Source organism: Trypanosoma grayi (assembly GCF_000691245.1).
Source record: "Trypanosoma grayi strain ANR4 Tgr_646_V1, whole genome shotgun sequence".
In the NCBI taxonomy this organism is placed as follows: domain Eukaryota; phylum Euglenozoa; class Kinetoplastea; order Trypanosomatida; family Trypanosomatidae; genus Trypanosoma; species Trypanosoma grayi.
The window spans coordinates 1-10,061 of record NW_008826265.1 but is presented as its reverse complement, the minus strand read 5'-3'; the positions used below and the strand labels follow the sequence as shown (position 1 = coordinate 10,061).

At 47.4% G+C, this 10,061-nt stretch overlaps 8 protein-coding genes across 8 annotated transcripts; all 8 read right to left on the bottom strand.

The window, feature by feature from the left end:
• Nucleotides 1–36: 36 nt before the first annotated feature.
• DQ04_06461070 (enkurin) lies at nt 37–861 on the bottom strand (the record flags this gene model as incomplete). Its single annotated transcript, XM_009314714.1, has 1 exon — nt 37–861. One exon carries the CDS (start codon nt 859–861, stop codon nt 37–39), a length of 825 nt encoding a protein of 274 aa, XP_009312989.1.
• A 193-nt stretch (nt 862–1,054) lies between these two features.
• Nucleotides 1,055–1,717, bottom strand: DQ04_06461060 (hypothetical protein; the record flags this gene model as incomplete). Its single annotated transcript, XM_009314713.1, has 1 exon — nt 1,055–1,717. The coding sequence occupies one exon, from the start codon at nt 1,715–1,717 to the stop codon at nt 1,055–1,057; it is 663 nt and encodes a 220-aa protein (XP_009312988.1).
• A 150-nt stretch (nt 1,718–1,867) lies between these two features.
• Nucleotides 1,868–3,268, bottom strand: DQ04_06461050 (excreted/secreted protein 66; the record flags this gene model as incomplete). The annotated part of the gene is made up of 1 exon (XM_009314712.1): nt 1,868–3,268. The coding sequence occupies one exon, from the start codon at nt 3,266–3,268 to the stop codon at nt 1,868–1,870; it is 1,401 nt and encodes a 466-aa protein (XP_009312987.1).
• Nucleotides 3,269–3,482: 214 nt separating this feature from the next.
• On the bottom strand, nt 3,483–4,811 carry DQ04_06461040 (hypothetical protein; the record flags this gene model as incomplete). The annotated part of the gene is made up of 1 exon (XM_009314711.1): nt 3,483–4,811. The coding sequence occupies one exon, from the start codon at nt 4,809–4,811 to the stop codon at nt 3,483–3,485; it is 1,329 nt and encodes a 442-aa protein (XP_009312986.1).
• Nucleotides 4,812–5,062: 251 nt separating this feature from the next.
• Nucleotides 5,063–6,472, bottom strand: DQ04_06461030 (hypothetical protein; the record flags this gene model as incomplete). The annotated part of the gene is made up of 1 exon (XM_009314710.1): nt 5,063–6,472. One exon carries the CDS (start codon nt 6,470–6,472, stop codon nt 5,063–5,065), a length of 1,410 nt encoding a protein of 469 aa, XP_009312985.1.
• Nucleotides 6,473–6,797: 325 nt separating this feature from the next.
• DQ04_06461020 (hypothetical protein) lies at nt 6,798–7,964 on the bottom strand (the record flags this gene model as incomplete). Its single annotated transcript, XM_009314709.1, has 1 exon — nt 6,798–7,964. The coding sequence occupies one exon, from the start codon at nt 7,962–7,964 to the stop codon at nt 6,798–6,800; it is 1,167 nt and encodes a 388-aa protein (XP_009312984.1).
• A 269-nt stretch (nt 7,965–8,233) lies between these two features.
• Nucleotides 8,234–9,631, bottom strand: DQ04_06461010 (hypothetical protein; the record flags this gene model as incomplete). Its single annotated transcript, XM_009314708.1, has 1 exon — nt 8,234–9,631. The coding sequence occupies one exon, from the start codon at nt 9,629–9,631 to the stop codon at nt 8,234–8,236; it is 1,398 nt and encodes a 465-aa protein (XP_009312983.1).
• A 176-nt stretch (nt 9,632–9,807) lies between these two features.
• Nucleotides 9,808–10,038, bottom strand: DQ04_06461000 (60S ribosomal protein L17; the record flags this gene model as incomplete). The annotated part of the gene is made up of 1 exon (XM_009314707.1): nt 9,808–10,038. One exon carries the CDS (start codon nt 10,036–10,038, stop codon nt 9,808–9,810), a length of 231 nt encoding a protein of 76 aa, XP_009312982.1.
• Between the last annotated feature and the right edge of the window lie 23 nt (nt 10,039–10,061).

Below are 10,061 nucleotides of genomic sequence, written 5' to 3'. Positions count from 1 at the left end.
CCCCGCCTCTTCCTCACCTCTCTTTGCGAGAGACATCTAGTGTTGGTCGTCGTAAACAAACACATGCGCTCGACTCACTTTCTGCATTGCAAACTCTACCGCATTGAGTTCTTTCCCAAGGGCCTCGTGATGAGCCTTTTGCGAAGGAGTTTGCAGTTTGCTGAAGCCCCTGGAGTGGTACTCCGAGTTGAGTGAGTCCCATCGGCGCTGCAGTCCCTGACGCAACTGCTCAAGTTCATCTGCGGATAATTCAGACCACCTTTCTGCCACCTCGCGCTGAGAAGCTTTAAGCCTCTCTACCAGAGCGTGGCGTTCCTCAATTTCTGTTTTGACCTCCTCCAGGTACACCGGTACCTTCCCAAAGTCAGCACGATCTACCGCACGACTTTCTGGAGGAGGAACGTTCTTGGTAGGTATGGCGAGAATACTCTCTACGGCATTTGCCACGACATAGTTCTTGTCAGTCTTCAGGCCCATGATAGGCTTGTCGTATCTACTTGGAATGTCATCTTTCAGTTTAGCAGTATCCTTTTTGGCTTTAAGGAATTTTTTATTGTTCAGAGTTGTTGCCCCACGGCTCGCAGTGTAGGGGCCCTCGTTCTTTTTCAGAAAGGTTTCTGGATTCACTGTGCAACCCGCATCTCGTCCAAATGTTCCCAAGGGCTTCTTTGCTGGGTGAATCGACGGCTCTGTAACTTCGCCGCCCATGTTTGCGACAACAGCACTTGTCCCATGAATACCGAAAGTAGACGCTGTAGGTGGGGCAGCCTTACTTCCACTGAACTTGGACTTGTGCCTCTGTTGGGGCGGGGGCACTTCCACCTCTGTTTCAATGAGGTTGAAGACGCTCTCGCCAGACATCTTCCTTCTTCCGTATTGACTCTGCAGATGAAGAAAAGGAAAGAAAAGTGGAAAAAGGGAGCTCATACCTATTTTGAAATATTTGTCTGTGCGTATGTGAGTAAATTTGTGAACGAACGCCCCTCTTCCTCTGATCAAGCGAAAAAATGTTGGTTGTATTGCTTTGTTCTTTTAATTCCCGCCCTCGTAACCTCTACGCTTTGGGAAGCGGTGAGATTTGTGAAACACTCTCTGGCGCTTCGGGTGGTGGGGGTGGGCGGGAATTTGGTGGGAAACGCACACGCATCGTCTTGTTTGGCAAGTACGCCTTCTTGAGCATCCACCAGTGCGTCTTCATGACGTATCCCATGAGGAGAGGGAAAACGGCAAAGAAGGTCAAGAGAGATATCTCAAATGAGTTTGCGTCATGGGCAAGGGCTGAATGCGACCCAATGTTATTCTTGTCATAAAAGACAGTGCAGTGCTCGCCCACACGCAACACAGGGATAGCCTGGAGGTAGTGAGACTCAGTAATGGTGTCATTGTAAAAGCGCTCCATCCAATTTCTGTAGGGAGATCCGGTAGTTGCCCTTGTTGATACGTATTTTTTGCCATCTACTTCGTACTCGTAGCGAACCGCATAACGAGGAACGCTGATGTAGCGATAATTCAATTTCCGAAGCTCCAACAGTTTTCCGCGAGTAATAGACCATCTAGAATTAGCCTGATATGCAGTTAAGGCGTCATAATAGCAACGCGTGTTGACGTACACAGCATAGGCCAAGAAAATAGCTGGAATACGAACCTCCAAAGCAAGATCCCACATCCATTGCGGCTGCTGTTTACCTGTGAAAAATTTGTAGATCCTGCCAGACATAGTTGGCCTACTCAAATCGATTGGAATGACTTCTTCTGTAAGCTTCCGTCTCAGAGAGGAAGAAGCAGAATGACTTTACACCCACGACAGATAGATTTCCTCTTTTTTTTTCAAACTACAACAGCAAATACCCTCTGGATCTAAACAGAATTACGACGCAGAGAAAAGAGAAGCACCCAGACCATCTAATGGCATACAAAGCATGCATCCTAAAGGATATGAACCGTCGGTTTTGTGTGAGCCTTTAAGTGGGCATTTTTTTGGACCGGGACACGGCACTGGCTCCGGCTCTGCGTTTTTCCACTGGCCCTCACAACGGTTGCACATGTAGCGATTGCCAAAGGATAGATGAGATGCTGGATTGCAACAATAGCGGCACTTGTAGAGGACAAAGTCATGTTTGTGTTTCGGGCAGAGAAAATCCTTGTTGCAATTGGAGCATAGCAGCTCTCTTGGCGCCTTTGCAGGTTCATCTGACATTAACCGAAAGCACCAGCGCTCACCACCATAGAACGGTTTTCCACACTGGAAGCAAATATAGTAAAGCAAGTCTTCGGCAGTCTTGTTAGCCATTTCACGAAGACGCTGCTCGAGATCCTTATCAATCAATGCAGACAAAGACCTCATGTATTCTGAAAGCGGTGCGGCGGGGTGACGAATCATAAAACCGCATCCAGCAGGGCAAAGGGCGTACGTAAAAGCAACGTGTTCTCCTTTTGCCACAAAACCATCTGCCCGAGAAGAGAAGTTCGCAAGACATTCGCGATGAAAACGGTGCCCACAATCTAGAGTTACACCAGTGCCGTCATCAAAATCACAAAAACAAATCAAGCAAGAGCCCTCAGGCGCGGAGGAAGGCACAAGAAGTGGTCTTAGGCCATGACCCTGGAAAACCACAGAAGATACAAGCGCATTCTGTGTGTAAAGACAGAGTTCGCCGCTTTCTTGGCAGGTAAGTAGCGCACCACCACTAAGCGATATGAACGGTGTGCTAATAGCTAGAGTGAAGGTACCTTCTCTGACCTCACCGTTTTCGTTGATGGCAACAACCCGATTGGAATCAAAAAGTGCCATGACGAAACCATTCTGCTGGCCAAGGAGCCGAATCACCTCACCTCTCGTTTCAACCTTCCTGATAGAATTGTTGAAATGGAATACATAAAGCTCGTGGAATTCATTCACAAAGACAAAACCATGACCTGCTGCATCCACATCCAGCACATTGTGATGTAGCTCTAGAGTCTCCACATCTCTGCTGAGGGGGTCGAATGCGTAGAGACAATTTCTGCCACAGCAATACACCTTGTGGCGATGAACGATGAGTCGGCTGACAGGTCCGGGAAGCCGAGACCTTAAAAAGTCAGACCCATTTCCGTGTCGCTGCAGGAGATCAGGTGACCTCGGATCAACATAGTAAAATTCCTTTTCACCAAAGCAGGCAACAACAGCCCGGCACGGAAGCGGCGAGGCAACTGAAGAATATGTTAGGCGGCCTTCCTCTATCATCACCTGGTGGAGTGAGTCACCATCAAACACGTACGCACTTGCCATAATGTATCCTCCACTCAAAAACTAGTTCTTAACATCCAAAAAACAACAAGAAAAGGCAAAAAGGGAGAAAACGATGTGCACCATTGGGCTTGCATTATGAGGAGCAACTGGTGCCTCTAACGAGACGTTGTCCCATTCAATAATGTAGATATTGGCTAAATCCACTGCGAATAAACAAAGATATGTAGAGGGGGGGGGGGGAAACAACTATCACCTACTGGCGCCCAGTATGTTTCTCGGCGCGTTCCCTCATCTCATGAAGCCGTTCAGCGGTCACCGTAAAAATCTTGAGATCCATCTCTTTCTTGGTGTGCTCATCGAGCGATTCTCTGGCCACACCGTCTTGGAACGCCTGCACACGGCGCGAGCTCGCGCGGGCGCGACGCCACTCCTCAACAAAGATACGCTTCACCTGGCTTTCGTACTCGGCATCGTTACCCCACCAAGGGAGCATCGTGTCGGTTGTGACATACTCCATAGTTTCTGGGTGCTTCTTCTGTTGCGTTTTTGCCCGCATCCAACCCTCCACGTACACGTACACCACAAGAAAAATGCACAGAATGTAGACAAAAAGAACCGAGGATTCAAGGCGGATCTTTTTGGCCTCCTCGGTGTTTTTCATCACCTCAGTCGCCGTTCGAGCCGCCAACCCGGCTACATCAGGACGGTCCAGCACCTTATTCTTTGCCGTAAGAACCTCGATATCTTCAGCGCTAACATCCGCTGTTCTGAGAGCCTTCTGGCTGTCAGGCACGTCTTGCTCCACGTTTGACTCCAATCCTTCACATCCCTCTGATTTTTTGCCCTCGCTCTCAGTAGAAGTTGCACCGGGAACTTTATTTGTACTACGTTGCTTCTCCAATCCTTCTTCATAGTCTTCAAGGTAGAGTGGACCCTCTGTACCATCTGTAAGAGTCATTTTCTCCTCCACTTTCGCTGTGCCGTCCTCAAGCAACTCCACTCGAACAGTGCGGAGACTATTTTCTTCCATTATCTCTTCAATGTCCTCGAGTAACAGCATGGCCTCGTCATCGTTGGCCGCTATTCTTTCAGTTAAATCATCCCCGAGACGTGCCTTGACCTCTTCAATTTTCTGAATGTGGTCCTCTAAAGTAGAGATAGGTATGTAGCTCTTTATCTGAGAACGTGCTTCCAGGTAGTTTCGCGCCTCGTGATCATCCACCTGAAAATTCCCCAAATTGACGATCTTGTTCTCCACCGTTTCCACACCGTAGTCCTTCATGACGTCTTGGTAGGCAAGACTTACCCGCAGAAATGCCTCCGCGTCACCACCGGCATCAGGATGTGTCCGCCGGCAAGCGAGGAGATACTTTAGCTTCGTTAAGGCAAGCGGCAAGCCGGGTCTGCACTCTAATATACGATAGCGCAACGGATACTTTTCATACTCTTTCCTCCTTGCCTCAGCCTCCATCATTTGCTTATTCTCCGCTTCGATTTTTCTGTAGTCTTTCGACACCTCAGCAGCACCCACAGCGCGCTGTATTGATGTTGTGCAACGAAGGAATGCTCTGAAGCGAAGCATCGGAATGAAAGAGGAGCGCTACCTAACGGCCTCTGAAAGAAAAGAAAAAGGGGAAAAGAAGATGTAGAACAAACAAGAAATAAGCCAATGGCTAAATCAACAGATTAAAACGGCATAGTTTTCTCTGCGTCATAAATGATCTCCAGACGTAGTCGTGGCACCATCAGCAAGAAGTAATTGTAGCCTCACTCTATCCACGCAGTCAAAATAATAGAACTTCACGGGGAGAGTTACTGTACGAGAGAATCTCCTCAGTTTGTTGCCCTCACCCACTCCTCAATGTCTTCATCTCGAATAAGTCGCGTAGTTTTGGTTTGGGGGTCAAATCCGCATAATTGACGCTCAAAGACAAGCCTCTTCATCACTGCACGTTCCTTTTCTCGCGCTGCATCTTTGTACAAAAAAACTGGGGTGAAAATGTCCCTTGCATCTCTCTGAAGGCGAAAAAGAACTGTGGGAATACTATTATATTCCTCCGCTGTGGCGAGAAACTGTTCCACTGCTTTCCACTTCCCATTGAAGCAACTGTCACTAATCGCATTCTCCACTATGTCTAACCAAACATCCTCCGTATTCCCTCTGTTCTGTATGCTCAAAGCAATCGCCTTAGGGAGATAAAATGGAGACTTGAGCAATGCACCAACAATATCCGGAATGTTAGGTACGTTAACATGGAACGTCGACACGTGCGCATTCAAATAATGCCAAACCGGGTGCCTACCTCGATCACTATTCCTTTTGGCAACATGAATAGGTTCTGATTCATTCAAAATAAGCTGACGATAAGCCATTTCGGACTCTGCCAACTGCAAATCTTCTACGAATGAACTTATTAAACAGCGAGCCACGGTGAAGACAGTTTCACGACACAGATTACTCTGCAGAAAAGACTCTGTCGTCGGAAAAATTGGCTGGCCATCTTTAGATAACATTGCACTAAGCGACTTCAAATACACAGGGACATTCATAACGACAGTGTCCAGATCTACTGTATTACCCGTCAATGAACGCATGAGAGGAAGTCCCTCACTTTCCTTGTACTCGTCTGCTCCACTGGAAAACTTCTTTTTTTGTAACGTAGCGAATATGGGTACCCCTGCAAATACTAGGTTGCGCAAGCCCAATATGGAGAGTACAATTCGTCGATACACCGAGCCGTGGGTGATATTTGCGTAGTAGTTTGGAACAGGCTCCATGGCGCCACGTAAGCAAAGGCGTACATCTTCCGCTGAGCCACCGTATTTATTAACGAGAAAACGATCTTGCATGACGCCAAGAAGTACGTTGTACACATCCAGGAAGGGCCGAGTATCTACGCCATCCATAGATACTTCAGTCAGAAGACTCTTCTCTAGAGCTCTCAATTGGGTATCAAGTCGTGCGCAATTCCTCAATACACTTGTCAGGGTGTCGTCGTTTACCACCGGAACCCTATTCAAACAACAGGGTGTACTCCCAACGAGACGTCGCACACGGCGCTCCCCTCCACGTCTGTTCCGCTGAACCATTTTGCTAAACACAACGGTAAAACGGTTTGCACCGAGAGAGAACGTGTATGAAGGCTCACCTCTTTGGAACGCCACTTCCAATAGCTCGCTAAGTTCCTTGGTGTAGGGAACCAACTCATCGGTGAGTGGGTCCTTAGATTGCCAGGTGACCATAATGCACCCAATATGCCATTAGAGCACTGCACTGCATTATGAAAAAAAGAGCACCATCACCACCACCAAAAAAAAAAGAAACGATGATCATTTTGAAGTCAAACATGAACAAAAAAGGCGGAAAAAAAAAGAAACCGCAGCGACATGAACGAGAGACATCGACCAGATTCAAAAAGAAAAAAAAGGTTGTTTTTCTCGGCAGACAATTTCGAAACAACATCTAGAGCGGACATTGGTACAAAAGGTTCACTGAACTAACAATATATTTAGGGAAGAGGAGTACACTTGTTTTCATTTTGTCCTTCCCCTTCATATTGTACCTCTACTAATTCCGGCCAACAACAGAGTAGAGTTGCTGGTTTTGATTTACCCCAGTGTATTGCCAATTGCTGTTTGTATCATAATATACGGACTGATCCTGCTGGGACCCCTGCTGCGTTCCATGGTCCTCCTGCCACACCATGTACTGTCTGCCATCGCCAGAGTACTGATTCCCTGAGTGCATAGGCCCTGAATACACAGACGGAAGGGGTTGCATTCTACCGCCCAACTGTGTCTGAATTCGTTCTTTGTATCGAACGCCCCCACGGATATCCCACTCTGTATTACGGATTGACTTCTTTCCTGACTCCTCCCCACAGTAGTACAATCGCTGCGCACCTATAAGAATCACAGGAATCAGCAGAATCAAGAAGATCAAGAACCAATAATGGGGTAGACAAGAAGAAACATCCCCATGGTAGGTGAGAGCCGGATAGCTGGGCCGAGAGTATACACTTACGTCCTCTACCACGACAGAAACGATCCGCTCTGAGAGCAGAGTCGAAGCATATCTAAGATGATCCACAAGCTCCAACAAGAGCTCACTCCTGTCAGGTGTTGTCACTGTCACATGAGCGAAAAACAGTTGATTGACGAAATCGATGAATCCTAATGTTATAAGAGAGCAATCCTGCATCGAAAAAATTTGACAGAGCTTCATAACCAGACGTTCTCTAGGGTTTTCTTGCATAGCAATCGAAAGGGTAAGATTGTTAAAGCCAAAATCCAAAGAATTCACACTCACCACATCGTTTTGATATTCGCAAACGTTCGTAAATTCGAACCTTGCAGGTTGCCTCCCAAACTCATTCAAGCTCAATTGGTTCAGGTTGTCAATCAATTGAGCATCTGGTACAGTTGACCAGCCATCAAAGATGCCATTTAAAGCCTCAATATCAGTCATAACTTCATCTGGGCTACCTGTAAACCATTGACTGGCGACAATAACCACATCTGGCTGATGCGCAAACGAGTTTGTAAACACTTTCCTTGGATCAATAGCCACGTTGAGATACTGTGTGACCAATTCATTAAATGTGGAGTTCAAGGTTACATTTCCAATGCCTCGGAGGAGTATCTGACGTGTAAACGGGAGCGCCACCTGATCTTGACACTCTCCGAGAGCCGCCGCAAGCACAAGAAACAGCAAACACCTAAGTAACGTTCCCATTGTGTATTTCTACCTTTTTTTTCCCTTTTCGGCTCTGAACTCGTAAAAGAGAAGAAAAAGAACATTCAGAGAAAAGCACAGAATAAAAAAAAAACGGTGGCGGAGCGCTTCCAAGTTGGATGCACGGGCACTAAACAAACATACACAGAGAGACGTAGCCTCTCACAGTTCTGCAAGCTAACCAAATTCCGTGTTTGTGTGTGTATGTGCGTAAAAAGCCGTAAGATCAGACTTTTTCTTTTTCTGAGCATGGGCGGGGAGGAATACACTCAGGAGACACCTCTGTCCAAGTGATTCAGCTGATGGGTAAGCTTTGCTATCCGCTCTGATATTGCCGCCGCGTCGCCGTCGAGGTACGGAAGAAGAACACATCTTTTAAGAAGTCCCTCAAGGCGATACACTGACTCCAGATTCAGTTCAAGGTCTGCTGTCGTAGCAGACGTCAACTTTACAGTTTGCATCACCCCCAGAAGTGCTCTCTTCTTTAGTCGTTCTGAAAGACCACACGAAACAGAGACCGATGTGTGAGAAAGGCTGATGTGCTCTAGGTACTCGAGAGCCTTGACACACTCCACGGCACTCATAGACTTGGCAACGACATAGATCTGTGCAAATAATAATTCAAAAAGACACTCATCATCAGCATCGGCTTCACCGACAGGTAGTCGAAGAGCCATCGTTGATAGAAGAAACAAGCACTCTTCTTTTGCAAGGTCACCAAAGCGAAGATCCTTGCCGAGCATTTGGCAAAGCTTGCGGCGGACGCACAGTGGTAAGCCATCGCACTCCAAAGCATGTAGCACGACAGACGTCGGCACTACCATTAACTCCTCCACATCACAGGCAACGAGACGTTTTACAATATCCCCGCAAATAATAAAAGGTCTGCCGTACGGTGAGGCATCCAGCAACGGGAAAACCAAGAGACACTCCCAAATCGATAGCTTTGGCAGCATATCATGCATACGTTGAAGACATGCTCTGAAAAGGCGACCACTTTCAATGGGTCGCCCGTATACCACCGACTGTGTGTCTCCAAGAACGATAAGAATCCACCAGACAGCTTTGAACCCAATCACGTCACTACACATAACATGGTGTCGAAGACGAGTAAGAAGTGCACTAACAATGCCCTCCTCCCGCCAATTACTATCAGCCTGAAACGTTACTGAAAGCGTCATTTCCAAGAGCATCAAAGACGTTACCGCATCCAGCTGAAGCACTAAATCACTAGATAGTACGGACGCTATCACCGATCTTGAGGCTTTACCCTGCCGATGCTTTATAAATTGCGAGTACAATACGAATACATCACTGTTCACATCTGTCTTGGGTATTTCCAGCTCAACTTCCCGAGACACACTAGAAGTAGAATCTGTAACTCCTTTTAACCGAAGAAGCGGCGAAAGCCTCCCCAGCAAAGCTCTCTCATTTTTTGTCATGCTTGGAGCCATGGCATTCAATGCACCTGAGGCAGCCCAGTCCAGTTTGTCTACAATTGTGCCTGACCGCACCAATACGCCCAAAACAGCGAGAGCCTGCGACGGGCTCGAACAGTTCCAGTACCGACTTTCGACTAGTTTTTGATGATGATGGGCCACCAGATAACGATCAGCATTTGACTGAAAAGCATGTACACTACGCACAAACGGTGACCGAGCTAACATTAACAACTTCACAGCGCAACAATAAGAAAAAAGAAACACAAGGCCTACAACCAGAACAGCAGAGAGTAAAGAATTCGTAATATACGCCTTATATTCTGCTCAACGCAAGCTATAAAAAAAAAAGAATCATAAAAGAAAAACAAGAATGAACGTACAAAGGCAGGCATTCAGCAACACTACTTCTTGGGCTGACTCTTCGGCACGGGAATGCGCTCCTGCGGCTGCGTCATGAAGAGCTGCACATGACAGGGGCTGCACATGTAGGGCGTGATACGGCCGTGGGCACGGAACGTGCGGCGGCGCATGCGGGCAGCCTCATCAACCTGCACGTGCTTGATGACCATCTTGTTGGGGTCAAGACCCTTCTCAATAGCGTTGGCCTCAGCGTTCTTCAGCAGCGAGAGCATCGCCACAACCGACTTGCGTGGCC